General features: G+C 46.5%; 1 protein-coding gene across 1 annotated transcript in view; it reads left to right on the top strand.

The window, feature by feature from the left end:
* The window catches only part of LOC146859134 (uncharacterized), a 2052335-nt gene that overhangs the window by 58158 nt on the left and 1973475 nt on the right, over positions 1-20702 (top strand). Inside the window, exon 8 of the mRNA XM_085649806.1 lies at positions 6549-6657. Coding sequence (XP_085505932.1) covers positions 6549-6657 — 109 coding nt within the window. The remainder of the gene's footprint in view (positions 1-6548; positions 6658-20702) is intronic.

A 20702-nucleotide genomic window follows, 5' to 3' on the forward strand; every position in this document is an offset into this window, starting at 1 on the left:
TGAACGTGGTTCTTACATATATTATATGCGCTCCCTTTGAGCCGCTACATAACTGTCCTCTCAGACTTCTCACTTTGAAAACTGCCTTTCTGGTGACCACCACCTCTGCACGCAGGGTGAGTGAGCTGCAAGCTCTTTCTTCTAAGCCTCCCTTTCTGGCTGTCCATCCGGACAAGGTCGTCCTTAGAACTAGACCTTACTTTTTTCCCAAGGTGGTTACTTCTTTCCACATTGGCCCAAACGATCACTTTGCCCACCTTCTACCCACCTCCGCATCCCTCAAAAGAGGAAGAGAGGCTCCACCCTCTGGATCCAAAACGTGCGCTTTCCTTCTACTTGGATCGCACCAACCAATTCCGGGCGGACAGCCAGCTCTTTGTTGGTTATGTTGGAGTAAGAAAGGTCGAGCCGTGCACAAACGGACCATCTCCAGATGCGTCATTCTGTGCATCAAAGCCTGCTATTCTTTGGCAAAGAAGAAGCCTCCAGTGGGACTGCGTGCCCATTCCACAAGGGCGACGGCGGCTACCACTGCTTTGGGACGAGGAGACCCCCTAAATGACATCTGTCAGGGAGCTACGTGGACATCGCTGCACACGTTCACCAAACACTACTGCCTGGACAGCCAAGTCCGGAGAGATGGCTTCTTAGGTCGTTCTGCTCTCTAGGACTTTCTGGTGTGAACTTAGTTCACAGACCCACCTCCGGGGTTGGTATTCCTGGGGTATCCATTCTAAGGTAAGGAATCTATAACTAACTGTTTATTTCAGATGAACAAGTTACTTACCTTCGGTAACGATATATCTGTAAGAAACATATGTTAGTTATAGATTCCTTACTGCCCAAACCATCCTCCCCATTCTGCGAACTGACTTCTAGGGTTAATGACTTCCTTTCAGGGCCCTAGTTTTGTGCACCAGTGGTCAGTGTCTTGCATGGCTCTGCACTTCTTGTGTGGAAAGTCATGTACAGAACTGACGTCACCATGCGAGGGCGGTGTCTATGTAGCTACCGCAACGTCATCCCGGAGACCACAACGGCGACAACGAACCTGGAGTCGACCGACGCGCAGGGGTACTGCTGACAAAAAAACTTTCTGGATCCAGTCTGACGTCTGGGGGTAATTCTAAGGTAAGGAATGTATAACTAACCTATATTTCTTACAGATATATCTTTACTGAAGGTAAGTAACTTCTTCATTTTATTCACTTTCAGGTCTTCTCATAGAAAAATTCCACTTTACTTACACAGTGACAAATAGCATTTGATAGCTGTTGACTGTAGTGCCATATCTTTCTTTAATATTTAAAATATCCATTGTTATCTAGCACCAGCACACTTGCTGGTGACTTAGCTATTGTACAGAAGTAGATTTTGTCTGACATGTGTCGCTTCAGTGTTTTAAACGGCAGCCAGCCAAGACACAACTGTGTCTGTGAAGCAATACCTTTTTAGTTATACCACATAAATACACATGAAACTTAACTTCTACATCAATGGTACGTTTCCTACACCAATTTAACATGGCCTTATCAGAAAAGAAATCAGCCAACTGGGTGCAACCAGTTTTATCTCGTGTTTATGAGGAGAACAATCTCTCTCTCAGAGCTTATATTTTCATATTTTGGTTTGCAATATGAAACCACCAAGTCTTTTCTATCTAGTTATGCTCAAAATCTTAATATGGCTTACACTCATTCCAATACAAGCCAAGCTCAAGCACACACTTCCAGTAGCACCACACAAACTTTTATTCTAGTCACACCAAATCAAATAATTCTTCTGCATAATAGACCTTAAGGCCCCATCCTAAAAGAGTGGACATCTTTATGGTATATGGACAATGCTGTGACAGCAACATAACTCTGGTTCCAGGAGCAGAAAATAGAATTTGCAGGCACAAACCACTCCTGGATTATTGCATGTCATCTAAAAATGGTGATATTGAGCATTGAAAATTAGATGAGGTGAGAGTTGGTCCTGTATAGTTCTGAGATTATAACCAATGGCTGCTGCCTGTAGTGTATGCTAGATATTGTCACTATTCACTCAGGTTATGAACGGGGAATGGGTTTTGTCTGAGTTCTCATCCCTGCCAAATTCCACTGTTTCTGGATTGTGGTATTTTCTACCACCTGGGGTAAATATTTACTGCCAGTGGTAAACACATTCCACTGTTTTAGATGTTGAACAGCAGAGAACGGGGTATTCAGCCAATATTTGTTTTCAACTACTGGTGATATACACTTCTAGCAGTAATCCCTGAGCACCAGAATTATTAGACTTTTGTGCAGTCGTTCCCTCCACAGAAAGGTAATTTACCACTAGCAGTATTTCTTCCCCCATTAGGGCCATCGGTGTTAGCATCAGAAGGCACCACTTTAACATTTACTACTCTTCTTTATCCGACCATATTGCCCAGAATTAATTTAATGAATTACATTTAATTATTTAATGAAATCCAGCTGTGCATGATTTTTGCTATTTGGGAAAGGAAGCAAACCCACTTCCTCAAATTAAAGTTCTGCCCCTGGGGAAAATGCAACAGTTTAATTTTGCACTCTTGATGCTGTGTTTATGTAGTGAAAAAGTGGGAAAAATATTTTCTCAACTTTTTAGTTGTAAAAATGGGGCTACGTTTGTGTCAATTTTTTAAAGAAAAGTGAAATATGTTTTGAGATCTCGTGTTTTGAGCGCTCGTGCTTATGTAAAATAATTATATTCAATTCAATTGGTCATATCTTTTTTTGCAAAGATTTCACAATCTGTTTTCTTCATTTACCCTTTGGGCAAAGTCTGTTTGCTTCATTCCGTGTTACACCAGGAGACAAATGGTGTATGTTAGACCTGGCACCACTGGCGTGGGTCTCCCTTCCATTTTTTTCTGTTGCCTTCTGTGTTTTTGCTGGTCTAGAAGCTTTGGGCACTTTGCCACTGCTGTTCAGTGCCAAAGTGCAAGCGCTCCCTTTGTAAATTGTTGTAATGGATTAGTGATTCCATGATTGGCTTAGTTGATTTACTTGTCAGACCCTTGTACAGTGCACCATGTGTGCCCAGGGCCTGTAAATCAAATGCTGCTGGTGGGCTTGCAGCACTGATTGTGCCAGAAGCAGCCTGTAAAATGTGACTCTGGCCTGCCATTGCAGAGCCTATGTGCAGTCTGGGACTGCCATGTCGACATAGTAAGTGCACACACTTCCCAGTCCCTAAAGCTTCCCTTTTCTACATATTAGTCACCCCTAAGGTAGGCCCAAGGTACCCCTATGTGCAGGGTGTATTGTATGTGAAAGGTAGGACATGCCCTGATGTGTGTGTCATGTCCTGATAGTGAAATACTGCAAATTCCGTTTTTCACTTTTGCAAAGCTATCTGTTTCCATAGGCAAGAATGGGGAGTTTATTTATAACATCTTATAAACATAACTGACCCTGGAAAAAAGATGGGAAAATAAAGTTTAGTATGCCTGAACTCAGAATGTTAAAATGCATCTTTTGGTGAGGGTGATTTTTACATTCTGTGTTTGAAAATACCACTTTTAGAAAGTGGGTATTTTCTTGCCTAACCATCCAGTGTGCCTCTGCTAGGTTTGTGTATTGCATATCTGGCTTTTGGATAACAGGGGCTGGAGAAGGGCAGTGGCTCCAGAAGTCTGATGAGTCAGGGCTGGGCTGAATAGACCAGGGCTGCATTTAGAGTAGGGGGAGGAGATTTCCTTTTCACCTGGATGGGCCTGGTCTGCCTTCAACAATGCTGTCTCCGCCTCCTGCCAGGAAGCTACACCAGTGAAGACAGAACTGGTTTTGGCTGGGTACAGACACTCTCTGCCTTCAGAGAACAAAGGATTTTGTGGTATAAATATCGGGGCCCAGACCCCAGAACTCTAGATCACTTCTGTGAAATCAAGAGGAAACCTTTGCCAAGAAGAAGAGCTGGAGAAGCTGAGGAGGAATACTGCCCCTGTGCTGTTTGCTGTCTAGGGTTGGCCAGCAGTGGCTGCTTGCTGCCAAGGAAAGGAGAAGAAGGACTTTGCTGTTTTGCTTTGTCACCTGCTTGAAGAAAAGATCTCCAATGGCTTGAAACTGAGCTTGCCTCCTGTTCTGAAGTCTCAGGAATACAAAGGCTTCACCCCTTCTGTCTCTCTGCATCTGGAACAGCTATTTCAGTTGCTACAGAAGGAAATTGCAACACGACGCCCGCGAGCAATGCCGTAAACGCACCGAAGTCGTGAGCGCTGCTCCGACTTGCGACGTAGGCCCGACGCCTGCTGCCGTGCCGCATCGACTCCGAAGCCGACTTTATCATCGCGGAGCCGATCCTCGACGTGGGTGACTCCCGAATCCATCGACAGTGCACCGTCGTAAGGAACAGAGGCTTCGACGCCATTGTGATGTCACCTCCCCGACACAGTGAGGAACAGTCGTCTCGCCTCTCCTGCGCTGCAGTAAGGAACAGAAGCTTCACCTCCCCTGGTGTCGTAAGGAACCGACGCCGCACTGCACCAATGAAGCATCGCCTCCCCGACGCCGTGAACTGTCTTTGTTTTCATCGTTTCCAAGGTACTGTTCTTTGTGGGCCTGACGCCGCGCACCTCGCGGTCGGCGCCATACTTTGGGATCTTTCACCGGTCACGACGTCGTTATAACTCGAGTGGAGTTATTTGTTGCTACAAGCTATATTTGAGTGAATTACCTGTTTTTAAGGATATCTTTGATACTGTGTTGTGGAGTTTTGTCGTTTGGTCTTGTTTTGGTTTAGATAAAGATTACTTATTTTTCTAAACTGGTGTGGTGTCAATTTGTAGTGTTTTCACTGTGTTACTGTCTGTGTCCACAAACGCTTTCCACACTGCCTCTGAGACAAGCCTGTCTGCTCGTGCCAAGCTACCAAGGGGGTGAGCAGGGGTTATTTTAGGAGTGTATCCCCCTTACCCTGACTAGAAGCAAGGGCCCCTATTTGGACAACTTGAGACCCCCATTTCTAACAGTGTAAAACTGACTCCCTCTGCTCTCCTCTGACTTCTGCACCAGTGCAAAGTTTACTTGATGTGGCCCATCAGGCTTTCCGTCTAACCATAACTAAGCTCTAGTCGCCGTCTGATTTATGACAGTCAATACTGACCCTCGTGGCTTTCCTGCAAATGACTTCATCTAATGCCTCCCTGGGCTGCTAACGAGCACTGTAAGCGTTAGCTTGCTCTCACACAGTCTTCCCAAAGGGCATTTAATTGGCTGTTATTGATTACAGGTTAAAATAAGCAATCTGCTGGCCTCCAGGTGCATGTAATTAGCTGCGTGTGTTCTTTATTTACACTCAGAGGTCCATGCACTACCACCTCAACGAGTTTACACTACTTAGCCTCTCAATGGTACTACCGCCAACAGGACATCCAGTATAGGGCCTTTTCCATGACTGGACCCATATTATGGTCTTATGATTAATTTATTTCTTTGTATTTATTTAAGTATTCGTTTATTGTATTTGTAAAGAAAGCTGGGCTTGTGGGGACCGCCACAAATCCTTTTGGATATAACATAAAGGGGTCAGCGGTTGCAGGAGTACTTGTCTGTACTGCAGTGTGACTGCAGAAATCTACATTTACGCTCTTGTATTCTGCATGTTGATATGCTATTAGAAATGAGCAGTGCCAAAGGGGAAAGCCATACTATGGAGTGCCCTCTTTATAGTGCACTACACCCTCGTCCAAAAGCACATAATGCTGGGCAGACATTACCTTTCCACTGTTACATCGCCGACGTTGCCAGGGTAAGGCCCTTTTCTCCATATTGCAAGGCAGCTGCCTTACCAATGGGCCACTACGGCTGTCTGCTCTTTTGACAAGCACAAGTTTTCAGATTTTAGAAGAGCCTTGTTTGGCTTCTCTATACAAAAATACATTTCAAAATGCTTGGAAGGGTTGGCATTAATTATTGTACGTTTTAAAAAGATAACTTCTTTTACTCCTTCCTGTGGCGTAGAGATGATGAATTTATAATTAGTGTGTGAAAAATCCTGCACAGGTTATAAAACAAACCCGCCGGTTTTGCAAATGTGATAAACTTCATAACTTGGAGAAATTGTAGAATATGCCTCTTAGCTGAAAACTGGCTTCAGAAAATATAACTTCAGTCCCGCTGCTATTTATCTTTTTATTCTACAGGTTATTTGAAATGGTTTCATTTTTGAATTCCAACGAGCTCCTCCTATGAACTCAAATGACTCCAATCTGCGTCTCTAGCCGTAAAGGCAAAATACATTAAATATTTAAAAAAAACATATAACGTGTACACACAATTTAACAATATTTGATTCTGAGAATTAACATTCGGGTAACATAACACTACTTACATTTTCAATTATTTGAAATTGGTTGATTAAACTTTGATATGGAAGCTTTCAATATAGAGATGGTTCTCATTTACGGTCAGCAGGGCAAGCTAAGCGTCTTTCTCCTTAGAGGGGAGTGTGGAAATGGATGTAATTACAATGTTTGGGAAGTTGCAAGCATGGTGCATAATTCAAAGTATGTCTTTTTGACCTTTTCCACACAGGTACTATCATGACCCTAAAGTGTTTCTGAACCTTCTGAAACTGATGTCCAATGAAGTAGTTCATGTAGCAGGAAGCATTATTGGAGGAAACGTCCTAACGGAGCCAATGGTAACAGTGATGACCTCTGCTCTCCCTTTTGTATTTGCTGCTGTTCTGACCAACCTTGAAACTAATGACTGAAAAATGCAGACATCTGTTTTCTTTTCATCTTGCCGACAAGCCCACGATGTCAAATTGTCACAAGTATAAACTTTAAGTTAAAAATCTCAGAATGGACAACATATCACAGTAACCAACAGATGGGCCCAATTACGATGGCTTTCAGACCGCAACCGAAGGCTCGTCGGTTGCGGTCCAACCACTATTTGCTGCTGTGGTGAGACCAATGCATTACAATGTGTGAGGTCGGAGGCAGCAGGCGGAGGGACCGTCCAGCGCTTTCCGATGGGCTCAAGGAGCCCGTTGGTGCTTAGGAAACACCTCATAATCTGTTGATGACGGTGGCTCCACTGTCGGGATTATGATATCGGTTTCCATGTCAGCCTTTCCGACATGTAGAGGCTATCGGAAAGCGACATTGAGGGCCCCTAACAGGGCCCCCTTCCATCCTGGCACTCCGCATTGAGGCCTGGGGGCACCTATAGTGACCCTCTATGCATCCCTGCACCGTGTGGCAAGCACCATGAGAGATGTTTGAAAACATACATTTTTCAATGGCAGCTTGTGCTGCAGGTCTTTCCCGCCCACTACACAAGCTTGCATTGAAAAATTGATGTTTCCAAAAATAACGAGGTCGGAACCGCTGACCTGAGGTCCCAATCCGCAACCGTGTCGTCCGCCCGACATTGTAATTAGCCCCATAGTTCTCAATGATTGTAAGAAATAGCATAACAGGACCTGCAGAGCTGCTCAAAGCTGCCACCTTCCTGAAAACCATAAACAGCGCATCTGTCTCTCACACTTCTTCATCCATCACACTACTACGCGCTGTGTCCCATAGACGCACCTTGGTGGTCCTCACTCACATCATAGAAACACTTCCCACAAAGGATCAAAACAAAGTCATCCTTCCAACCACAGAGCCTTCATGGAATTCCATGCTACCCCTGTAGGCAAGCTCTTCAGCGCCCCAAATAGTGGCAGTAAATGGTACAATACAAAGCAAAACATTATTTTCTCTACCCTCTTCGCGTCTTCTTCTTTTTACCATTCTTCATTCAGAATCTCGTGTCGCTGGTCTACAAACAGTCATTAATGTACAAAAAACCCCTGGCAACTCAAAATGTTAAGCTTATCATCCTATCTAAATGAAAAGGGCTCACAACGGGGTGCGTCTAGGGTGATTACAAAACACATTTTTATTGGTAAGTAACAGAGTTAAAAAATATAAAAGACATTTAAGTATATCCAATACATGTGCAAATACTTGGTTATTGGGAATAGATGACACCAATTCTATCCATGCCATGTTTTACCAATCATATATTCATCTCACCCAGGCATACAGACAACATACATTAAAGCTTGTATACCACTGAATCCTTTAACACAGTGTTCCTTGAGTGTATACAAAAATTATAAATACAGGCATCTTGGTAATATTTTAGGAAGTACAAAAATTGGATGAATGCATCGTTTTCAGTCTTCTAGCGTCTTTGATCTCTTACCCTCTCTTCTACAAAGAGTCATGACAATGTCTCTGGAAAACAAGCTCAACTAGTCTTACTGCCAGCCTGTGGTGTTCGAGGCACTTACAACGAGCAGAAAGGCTTCCCTTTCTTCTTGTATTTGTTAAGTCTCCCATCACCATTGTGTCTAGTGACTTACGTTTTTATGGAAAGTGTATGCTCGTGCTTCCAAAATCATGTGCCTGTGGGAGAGATTTGCAGAGTAACAATGTGGGCTACTGTGTTTGCGTGTTAAAAGACAAACTCTTTGGTTGGTAGCTGTAGAATGACTTGCAAGGACTGGCCATATTGTTCGTGCTTCAGGGTCCACTCTACTGAGTTCTGGCAATAAGCTTGTTCTCTTTACACCTCTTTCTGACTGCACTGGCTATGTCATTTTTCTGAAATTGGAAAAATAGAAGTAACTGAAAGAAAGAAACCAGAAAGTGACTTATTTTTGTAACTCTTATTCTCCTGGCCAGTGGGTTCCATCTGTGTTACCAAACCCTGACCTCTATCCTTTGCTCAACTATAGCTTCAGCTCGTAGCCAGACCGTTGCAGCGGAGTTAGTGGTGCGTATTGTCACCAATTCATGGGCTAGGGGCAGTGAGCCTCAACTATATGGTTTTCAAGGCCCCAAATGTTTAAAGGTTGAATTCACAGCTACTGGTTATTATGTTGTCCCTAGAAGCTGGTATTATGATGCGGCCCTTGGGGACTGGTTTTTCTATGGTAGATACTCAAGCCTACCTGGCTGTAAGCATGCTACCTCATAATTCTGTAATTGACTTTGTGAATTGGTTCCGAAACATCCAACTCCCTATTAGTAAAACAGCAAAGAGCTTGGCTTCACCGTGATCTATATGAAAGTAGACAGTCATGGTTTTCAGTGTATGACTGTTAACAAAACTGGACAATATGTTATTTCCAATGCAGGACATTATCATTCCCTGTATTGAATGCCGCGAAGCCTGTCGTCAATATGAAGAATGTTGAGTCTCGTTTATGACCAGCGGCTGTTCAATGGATCCTGAAATCAGACCAATAAAAAGATCGAAGCATTTTGCTCTTTGAAGCCTCTCTCTGCTACCCCAAACCCTGGACTCTGCTCTCCATATGCCAGAAGTACATGGGCATCCTTTGCTTCCCAGAAAGGATCCATTATTGACTACACAGATGGTGATGTGTTTGGTTTTCATGGCCGCTGCTTAGTTCATCAAATACCTGAGGCACTTTGCCATGTTCTGGTGTTTGCTTATCAGGTGCTGCATGCACTAAAGCTGACTGGTCCTCCCAGGGTCCCCGATTATGTGACAGGGCCAAAATGAGTCAACCGATGGCTGCAGCCAGGTACTAACTATTGGCAACACCCTCTCTGGTGTTATTATGGTTTGTCTCTGTTTAGGCACAAATGTGAAACTCTGTTCTCCAATATTAGCGCCTCGTAAGAAAGGGGGCTGGGAGGTTATTTACCTGGCATCTGCTGCTCTTATGCACCACCTTTCTAGTTCAATATAGGTTCTCTATTGTAATATCCTGCAAGCACTCTATTCTCTATCATTTGCTCAATCATTGGCAAACTTCATGTCCTTGTTCCCACCACCTCTGCCTCTTTCCCTCCCTCACCAGGGCTCCAGGAGCCTTGCTAGATGGACCAATCAGCCAGAATCTCACTACTTACATCACTATCTGCTGTACTTCATCCTCATGTCCACATGATCTGGCCTCATCATCTTAAGTTCTGTAACCCTAGCCTGAATGCAGCCATACTGCTTTTCTAAATAGGTAAGATCTGTGCCCAAATCTCTCTTTTACTGGTTAAGCCCGGTGTTTCTACTTTTTTAAACATATTTTACAGTTTTAACATAACCAGCACTACTAGAAAAGAAACCACAGTCGCCATGTATCCCAATCCTGCACATAAGCCTGCATCACAATCCTGCCCCTGAAGGTAGTCAGTATAGTTCAAATTGATGTATACATTAAAATGAATACTAGAACACCACGCATGCCTGATATACACATGCAAGGTCTAAGACTGCTTGTGAATCATTCACTAAAAGGACTATGAAACTATTGATCTTAAAATGGGATTTGCCCCTTTATAGCTGCGTTCTGCTCTGCCAGGGTGATACCTCACAACTATTGAGATAACCCGTCCTGTGCCGTCCCTGGGGCTGGAGGGGGAGGTGAAGGGGGCGCTGTGGCCAATGCTCTATCAGCCTGCACTGTTGTTGGGGTTCAGCGTCTCTCTCTTCGTGCAGTGGGGCAGTCCTAGTTTGCATCTTGTGCTGGTATCTTCATTGTGATGGTTTCCAGTGCTCACACCAGCTCCCTCTTTCTGACCCCTCTTTTCACTTCACTGTGTAGCAAGGTACTCTCATGCTCCGCCCATCTGATCACTTCCTTGTGCCCCCTCTCGATACTAGGGCCCCTTTCCACTTTTCAAGTTTTCGTTTAGCTAAGATAAAGAATAAATCAGTAAACCCCTTGTCAATATGCTGAAGTTTGATTGTGGGTACGACTGGTGCGTTCTTTATTGTCCTGTCTGTCGCTGTTTAGTCAAATCAAGCAGCTGTGTCGCATAGTTGTGCAATAGGGGGCGCCCCTCACCATGTGATAAAAATATGAGGCTTCCTCCATACACCTAGGGCATTTGGCATTACATCGGAATAACATGTATTACTCCTTAAAGGGGTCATGTGCACATTGTGTAGATAATAATACTATATCCACTTAAATCTAGCACTCCTAGAGGTCTTTGGGTTACGTCATTGAATTCTGTCCTACCCTATGTCCTTGATAGGTCTGTTCATGTCATCTGCCAGCGGTTCCCCAACAAGCCCAGCAAACATTTTGTTAGAGCTACAAGTGCATGGTATACTGGTCTAACTGGTTTGTGCCTACCCCTAATAGTGGTCAATGCTTGGTGTATTGGAGGTTCTGCGGGACTTATGTCCTCAGTCTTCTCATTATCAAAGTGATAGATCTATAGGCGAGAGTGACCCCTGGTGATGTCGTACTACTCTTGCACGTCAATGAAATCTACATAAGTCCCCTCCTTAATGTAAGCCCCAACATTCTCCAGACAAGGTTCTGCCCAGTTGGAGATAGTTCTCCAGTTTCCAAAGTGTGCTAGAGTAAACAGACCTGCCAGTGGGAGTTCTGGGGTGTAGGAAATGTGTCTGTGTTCTCTCTGGTGACCTCACTCAGCCCTAATTGGAATACCAGCTCCTTCAGCCTTCCCTCTGGGGATCAATATAGTTCGCATCAGCGACATAAGTGTGGGTACAATTGACTTGGCCATCTTTGCGGCTGGATCTTTTCACTCTCCATCCAGCAGCCCACTTCAGATGCGCCGCTAGATAGTAAAGGTCCCAGGCTGCAGCTGCTAATCCCCCTTCTTCTACAGGGAGTCATAACCTGGACAGTTCTACTCTGTGCCCGTTTGTCCCTCAAACGAAGCCCCAGAGGAGTGTGTCTATTTATTGGAGTAGGCTTTAAAGAAGGAGGTATGTGAATAAATATAATAACCTATGCGTTGCTACCTTTTTGGCTAGAGCAACCCTCCCCATCACCGTTAGCGGAAGGGTTTGCCAAAACTTCATACTACTTCTCAGGGTGGCTATTGCTGGTTTAAAATTCCTTTCCAATAGGACTTCTTCCCTATAAATGCAGACTCCTGAATATCTCATGGTGATCAGTTCCCAACTAAGTTTGTCTGTAATATGCTGGGGTCTTCTCATCCCTTCAGAATGGAATATAAGGTATGTACTGGATTGCCCCTAGCTTAGTGTTAGTCCTCATAATAATCTAAATGGTTCCAGTGTTCCATGGCACCTAACAAATCCGCTTGCTCTCCAAGCAGAAATAACCAAATATTATCTGCCAAGACGTGTAACGAGGTATGAAAACTGTTGCAAGGCCTCTGTAGCACTTCCCCTGTCTTACAATGCTTGCCAGCAGTCCTGTAGCATAGGCCATGTTTGTACTTCTAATTTTTATTACATTTTGATTTCTCACCAGCTATGGTGTTTATTGTGCACTGGAACAGATTATGCAAGCTCAGAGGATCACATTATTTAAAGCTCTGGGCCAGAAGGGTTAAAAACTCAGCGGGTGGAGTGTGAAATGTTGTAATCACTGCTCTTTAATGTAAACAATGTGTATTAGAAGCTGTATACTAGTATATGTATCTTTAAATAGCAATCAGACATATTATAATGGTCCTAGTAATTGGTACAGGTAGGCATAGTAACTGTGGATAATGGCTTGATGTGTTAATAAGGGTGCATTATAGGTATCGTGCTGATCTGATTTTGGCACTGCAGGATTGCCCTTGTGCCTAACCTTGGCACATAGAAGAGGCAGGCATGATTGTTTTATTAGGAGACATGTCCGTAGTGCTTTTTTATTGTTGAGGCCTCAACATGCTTTTTAGCTGTGCTTCTGAGAAGGGAGTTGGCTTAATTGTTTACTGGTGTTGAGCTCTGGTGCTGTGAAGCCCAGGAGTGTGCTCCATACTTGGGGCAGCAGCGAGCTAGGGCATCTTGTGCTTACAGAGAAAAGTGAAAACTACCTTCAAAGTCTGCATACACACAGCCATTATCTTGGTCCTGGTTTGAGAACAGACAAGGCTGTACTGCTCGTCTGGTTTCTCGATGGCTGTGGGTGGACCTTCTTTTCTTTGGCAGTATGTTGAAAGTGTGTATATCTGAACTGAAAGCTGCTACGTCCCTTATGTTTTTTTTTTTTTGTTTAACTTTTTTTGTTTTTTGTTTAACTTATGTTTTTTTTTTAATTAGGGACTATTAGACGTAAGACCATTTTTAATCTGAGGTATCTCACCTGGTTGTTTAGTCTGAGGTTGGATTGTAGGTGGCAAGCCCCAGTCGGTGGATTGCCAGTGTGCGATGCCAATAGCTTTGAAGGATATTCCTGGGTAACCAGTGAAGTACTCTTGGGGACAGGGCTAATACGGCCCTGTCTCTGGAGGTTTAGGATTTGTTTGACTGCTGTGGTCTGGATTCTTTGGGGCTTGGCACCAGCTTTGCAGCTGGTGAGTCCACTGTAGACTCTGTTTGCATAACTTAGCTACGATGTGATTTCTGTATTCTGTGACATCTCTATGAGAGCTATAGGTAGGGGAAAATATGCCATAGGATTATATTTTTGTAAAATGAGCATCTCTTCAATTTGTTGGTATTGAACAGAGAGGTCGGAGTCCTTGATCACACAAAGGTGTTGCAGTCCAGTTGATGTATTTTACAGCTGCCCCATTTCCTGCGGCCAAGAGGATGCAGGGAAATGATTTTGCCAGGATCCCCAGGTTAGTTTTACAGTTTTAGAGGAGTCGCATTTGAAGTGATTTTAAGCATCCATTGTTTAAAGGCCTGGAGACATGTCGTAAGCATAGGATTCTTGATTTTATAGAGTTGTTTCTGTTTCAAGTTGATCTGTATTTTGTTGGAGTAATTAAAGTATGTTAGCTTGAATGGAATAACATGGTTGGAAAGTAGAGCAAGTTAAATGTTTAAAAAATAAGCAAGCGATTTTTTAACTCTGTGAGAAAACTTTTGGACAAGTGTGGGGAGAGGGGCTGAATAGAGGCAGTGAGACAATTTTAGGTATAGCTATACGGTAGAATTTAATCCGGCTCATAACTGTGCTCACTGTATTCAACAATCATCTAGCCATTGACAGGAATTTGGTGGTCCACAATGTTGAACGCAAAGGAGAGGTCGAGTAGCGGATGGATGGCAACCACGCTATTGATGACAGAGTTCCTGGGTTGTCCATGATAGCGATTAATGCAGAATGAGTGCTTCAGGTCTGAATCCATTCTGTTTATCTGACCGAAGACTGTTTTGCTGCATGAAAGTTAAGATGGTTGGGAAAATGCTGTATTTTTCAATGAGTTTACCTAAAAATGGTCCAATCCCTATTTCTTTCCTCTGGGCTTAACTGTAAGATGTTTTAGTTAATTTGGATATTTGCTAGTTAAGAAGGAGGAGTTGATAATCTCTCTGGCTGGTATGGCAGCAAAGGATTCCTGTAGAATTCTTTTGAAAATATTTGGGGAGAAGGATCCACACGTGGGTCTGTCATGTTTATGCCTTTGATTAGATGATAGCTTTCTTTTTCTGTTAAAGAGTTGAATGAGCACAGCTTGGCTTGTTTAATCCAGGCAGACTGTTTTAGTAGTGATAGTGGTGCAAGGGCGCCATTGCTAGCTTTCCAGAGGAAATGAGATTCAAGGCTAGCCGCAGTATTGATGGCATGGCCTGTGGTCACTGAATTCCTGACCGTGTTTCGCACTTGTTGAGGCGATGGTGGGGTCATAAAATCTATTGTGAATATTGAAGACCTCTTTGGTTGGGCATATGGCTTCAGAGATGTATTGGCGTTTTTGATTGTGGTTCTGTAAATTCAGTACTGTATTTTGAGGTTCATCATTAAGGTTAAACATCATCCTCCAGGGCTTTTTGAGAGATACTTTGATACCAGAGTTTCCAGCACATTATCACATCTTTCTTAGGTTTATCATGGAAGACATATCAAACTGAATTTATTTGAGGACCATTTCTCTGTTTCAATTAACTGGAAACCTGAAATGTCCATAAAACACAGTACCAATAGTTAACAGGGGCATTTGCCACATCAACCCCTCTCAAAACAACATGGACATAACTTTAAGGAATAAAGGCAGACTGTTAGAGCTCAAATTAAAAACTGTAAAGAGAACATGGTATATATACATCGGTTATGACTCCTAACATTGTGCTGCAGCGCTTTGCCGACAGGTAGCACCTACTCTGTGGCAGCTAGGTATTAGTAGTTAGGTTATGCATAAAGGTTGTAGTTTGGCAGTCCCGTTTATCATACAGTTCTGATAGCCTTCTCAAACACATATATCATGCAGTTCCATATATGTGGAGTTCTATTATTGCCAGGTGTTCTCTGTTTATCTTGCAATGGTTAAGTAACGCTACAAAGGGAGCTAATTTCCAGATAAATACACTGAAGAAGCTGAAACCCTTTCTGCCTTTTGAGGACTTCAAATTGGCAGTTCAAGCTCTAGTTATCCCTCATGTCGAGTACGGAAGTGTCTCCTCATGTGGCCTCCCAAAAGCTGCTACAGCCCCTCTACGAGCAACTATCAACACGGCAGCTAGACTCATCACTGGCTCGAAAAGAAGTGCTCACATTTCCCCTGACCTTAAAGCCCTGAACTGGCTACCATTTGAAGCTAGAATCCATCTAAAAATTGCGTGCATGACTCATAAAGCCCTACATCACAACACTCCCAGCTATTTTGCGAAGAAACGGACTATCTCTGGTGGTCTAAGGTCCTCTAGAAATGCTGGTAAACTTCTACTGAAACCACAAAGGTTCAACAAGAAGAAAACCTATAAACGATCCTTCTCAGGGATGGCGCCCAAAATATGGAACTCTCTTCCCCCTGAAACCAGACTGAATGACTCTTCCGCATCGTTCAAAAAAAAAGGTAAAGCTTTGCTCATGGCAAAATTTACATGAACACTTGCCATCCATGCCCGAGCTCTTGGGAGCCTGTTTAAAATGCACTACTTGACTAATCCTCCTACGATTTCTTGCTCCAAATGTTGTTTTTTATATGACTGTTACCTGCACACTATTGTTTGTTCCAACTTACAGCTGTTGTTATGTAAAGCGCTCTGATATCCGCAAGGATCTTGTTCGCGCTATATAAGTCTTTCAAAATAAATAAAATAAATAAATAATGTCAGTTGATTTATATGGAGTGTTTATGCAACAGGAGGTTTGCTGTGTATTGGGAGAAGAGAGGAATTGTGCTGTTTAGATGTTTGTTGGCAAGACATTATACAATTGTTTGCCAGTTATTAGTTGTGCATGGTCATCATGACACTGCCATTCAATCAAGCTGAATTGAGTGTTGGGTCTGTGTTGTGCACTCCTCCCGTTCAATCTGCAGATAGCTCCTAGGTTGGATGTAGAGCTGTTCATGCAGTTCATCATTCAGGATGATAACGTGATGTAGTTGTGTTATTTTCAACCACTGAGATTAGATTTTTTTTTTTTTTTTATAAACAAATTTTCTTTATTTCTGCATAGAAGGCAAAATCAAGGATGACGTACAATAGTTCGCTGAACTTGGCATCAGTAAATGCAAACAGGAAAGCATTGACAAGCAAATGCAAAAACCCACCCCTACTCCTCAACCCCCCGCCCCCGCCCTCTGCGCCCCCACCCTTCAAAACAGGCCCCCCAGCCATTTCCCCCATACTTTGCGGAATTTTTTTGGGCAGCCCCGAGCAGCGTACAATGACCGCTCCTGAGCGGCGCACCAATCCACCCCTCTACTCCAGGTAGCCCCACTGGGCGGGTCCGGCTGTGACCACACGGCCGCTATATCCCTCTTGGCTACCATTAGGGCAGTAGTGAGAAAGTACTTTTCGTTACGGGATCCATCCAACCCGTCCGTGATGCCCAGCAGAGCCATTCTAGGATCATGGGGGACCTCCCATCCCAGGACTTCAGTGAGTTCGGCTTCAATCCTTGCCCAGTAACTCTCCAGGCGGGAGCAAGACCACACCATATTGAAGAAATCCGCCGGATCCACCCCACAGCGAGCACATGAGGCGTCCACGTGGAGGCCTACCCGATGTAGGCGGGCCGGAGTCAGATAAGCGGCGTGGAGGTAGTAGAGTTGGATGAGCCGCAACCTGGCAGAAGTGGTAAGCGATCGAGGCGCCATAAGGGCGTCCCTCCAGTCCGCGTCATCTAGGGGCCCCACCCAAGCCTCCCATCGGTGTTTTAGGCCACTCCAGTCTACCGGGGTATTGTTAATCAGGGATTTGTATATGCGGGATATTCCCCCCTTCCCCAGACACCCTAACATCACCTGAGCCTCGGGCGGGCTATGCGCAGGCAATCTGGAGTCCAGAGGGACATGGGCTCGGACCGCATGACGCAGCTGAAGATATCTATAAAATTGGGAAGGCTGTAACGAGAAGCGGGTCCGAAGCTCTTGGAAGGAACACATGTGGCTCCCCCGCCATATATCGCCCAGGCTGGAAATTCCTAGAAGATCCCACTGCCGAAATCCTTCAAGTCCCACCACTTCCCGCAGCCACGTTCCGTGCCAAAGCGGTGTGAGCTGTGTTAACTTCCCCGACCAGCGGGTGTGCCGCAAAGCTGCGCGCCACGCCAGGAAAGGGGCCCGCACGACATCAGGGAGCGACAGGGGGACCGTTGCCCCATAGAGCATGTTCTGGATAGAGGAGAACCCGAGACATTGCACCTCGAGTCGATAGGCCGGATCATCCCACCCATTCGAGAACCAGTCATGAATCACCAGCAGCTGGGTGGCCAAATAATACAGATAGAGATTGGTCATGCTCAGGCCTCCGTCGTAGGAGGGGACCCTGCAGCGATCTAAGGCCAACCGGGGCCTGCCGCCGCCCCAGAGAAATTTGGTCGCCATCTGATCCAGTTCCCGGAACCACGGGCGCGGAAAGGTGCACGGAGTATTTTGTAACATGTACAGAAACTTGGGGAGGATCATCATCTTATAGAGGGCGACCCTCCCCAGCGGATTCAGTGGGAGTGACTGCCACCTGAGCATATCTGATCTGATCTTGTTGACTACGGGAGCCACATTGAGGGCCCAACAGAGTTACGGAAGGAGGGTGACCCAGATCCCCAGGTATTTAAATGAGATTCTCCGGATTGCCAGTCAAAACCGTCCCTCGACGGGTGTAGGGGGACCAGTACGGATTTTTTGGGGTTCAGATGAAGACCCGACGCTTGGCCAAAGCGGTGGAGAATCTGGCGGACCCTGGGTCCTGAAGTCGCTGGATCAGAGAGATATAGTAGGACGTCGTCCGCGTATAGGGCAATATTGTCAGGGGCCCCGCCTGGCCAGTCCCACCCGCGGAGAGTGGGATCCGCCCGAATCAGCACAGCCAGTGGCTCCATGGCCAGGGCGAATAGGAGGGGCGAGAGCGGACATCCCTGGCGCGTCCCTTGACCTATAGGAAATGGGCTGGACAGAGCCCCATTGACCAACACACAGGCCCGCGGGCTCGCGTACAGGACCGCGACCATGGCACGGAACCGGGGACCGAAGCCCATGCGCTCTAGGACAGCACCCAAGTACGCCCACCCCACTGAGTCAAAGGCCTTTTCAAAGTCGACCAGCAGAAGGGCCAGATAGGGGGAAAGGCGCCCTCGGTGTGCCAGGGCAAGTTGCAGGCGCCGCAGGCAGTGTCTGGTCCCCCGATCCGGCATAAATCCACATTGGTCCGGGTGGACCAAGGAGGCAAGAGACGGGCGCAACCGCTGTGCGAGGACCGTGGCATAGATCTTGAGCTCGGTATTAATAAGGGATATCGGCCGGTAGTCTGAGCAGGACTGCGAGGGGGGCTGCGTCTTGGGAAGGACAACTATGGTAGCCGTGTCCGTTTCTGGCCGGAACGACCCGGTCTCCACCACTTCCGCAAACAGGTCCCGAAGCCGCGGGGCCAGGGTCTCACGATAGTGAGCATAGTCTTCCCGAGGGAACCCATCAGGTCCCGGAGTCTTCCCGGGCACCAGGTGGCTAATCGCCTCCTCAATCTCCTGCAGCGCGATAGGCGAATCGAGGGTCTCAGAAACCTCCCGTCCCAGCCGTCCAAGCACCGCCCCAGTCGTCCCCAGCAACTCCTCAAGGGAGAGCCCAGACACCTGGGTTCGATACAACCGGGAATAATAGTCAGCGAAAGCTTGGGCCATTGCCACCGAGACCGTTCGGGTTCCGCCCGCAGAGTCCTTGATGGCAGGAATAATCCTGCCCGCCCGGGGGTAAGTGGCCAGCCGGTGGAGAAGGGTACCGTTTTTGTCTCCCCATCCGTAAACCCGGGCCACCGAGGAGCGCCACAGAGTCTTTGCAGCCTCCAGAGAGTGTAGGCGAATCTCTTCCCGCAGGAAGGCCAGGCGGCGCGACCATGTGCCTTCTCCCAACATCCCCTGGTTGCGCTCCAGCTCCATGGCCTGAGCTTCGCAAGCCGCGAGTTTCTGGGATTGAGCACGTCTCTGCCGTTGCACATGCCCTTTAGAGGCCCCCCGAATAGTCGCTTTGCCGGCCTCCCAAAGGACGGCAGAGGAGGGGACGGATCCCGCATTGTGAGAATAGTATTCAGCAATCTCGCCACCGACGACCTTCCGAAAAGCCTTGTCATGGAGGAACCAAGCATTCAGACGCCACATCGGACGGCCAGAAAGGGGCGGCGGGCCAAGAGCAAGGAGCATTGGCGAGTGGTCCGATAGGCCCCGCGGGAGAATGCGGGCATCCTGCACCCCAGCGCATTCGGTAGACGGGACGAGGATGAGATCGATCCGGGCATGGGTGTGATGAGCTGCCAACGTGTGGGTATACTGGCGAGCCAGCGGGTGCCAGACCCTCCACACATCGCACAGGCCCTGAGATTCAGCCCAGGTCGAGAGCTGCTTCGCACGAGCGACTCGGGCCAGGGATTTCGGTCCCGTCGAATCCAGATGGGGTGTGTAGACAGCGTTAAAATCTCCGCCTAGAATGAGTGAACCCTCCGGAAGCGTCGGGAGGAGGTCCGCGGTGTAAGAGAGGGCCGCCGACAGGAGGGACGGAGCCGCGTAAAGGGACAGCAATGTGAGGGGTTGCCTCTCAAGAGTGCCACAAACCGTCACTACCATGCCCTGGGGGTCTAGGTGCACTTGGGCCAGGACGAAGGGAAAGGACTTGCGGAGCAGGATAGCTACCCCCCGGGGTCCCCTCGCAAAACCTGAGTGCCACACCCTATCGTAACCATATCGGGTAAGAAAGGGACATTTATTGCCCAGGAGATGGGTCTCCTGGAGAAGGAGCACGTCAATCTCTGCACGCTGCGCATATTTAAGGGCCGCCATGCGTTTAAACCGATCAAAGAGACCATTGACATTCCAGGACAATACACGCATGGCGGCCCTAGGAACAGGTGGGTCAGCCATGATCTAGGACAGAAGAGTGGGCCAATGGAGGCGCGATTGCGCAAGCCCTTAGAGAGGAAGGACAGTGGGACATTGAGCAGGAGAGCAGGTCAAAGGTTATAAGATGCCGTGGAACAACAACATAGAGGGAGTCCCCCCCACCAACAAAACCTTCCCAAGAAGGAAGAAACAACCCCAAACCAACCCCAAACCCCCACCCTATACTTCGAAAACAGAAGCATCTGACGCCCGAACAAAATGGAACAACCACCAAGCTAAAACGCTCGGGCTTGAGCACTAGGGGACCCCTGACACAATAGAATTCAAGCCTGATGCACCTGCCCTGGCCGAGAGCAATACAGACATCGGAGCACTCCAGCCCAGGCCCGAGCACCGTCAACCTTCCCCCCCCCCCCCGATGAAACACAGAATGTCAAATGCTAAATGTTAGGGCTGCGAGAAAGGTCCGAGGTGTCCACAGACTCAGCCGACCGGGCTGC

The sequence above is a fragment of the Triturus cristatus genome, chromosome 3_2 (assembly GCF_964204655.1).
Source record: "Triturus cristatus chromosome 3_2, aTriCri1.1, whole genome shotgun sequence".
NCBI classification, from domain to species: Eukaryota; Metazoa; Chordata; class Amphibia; order Caudata; family Salamandridae; genus Triturus; species Triturus cristatus.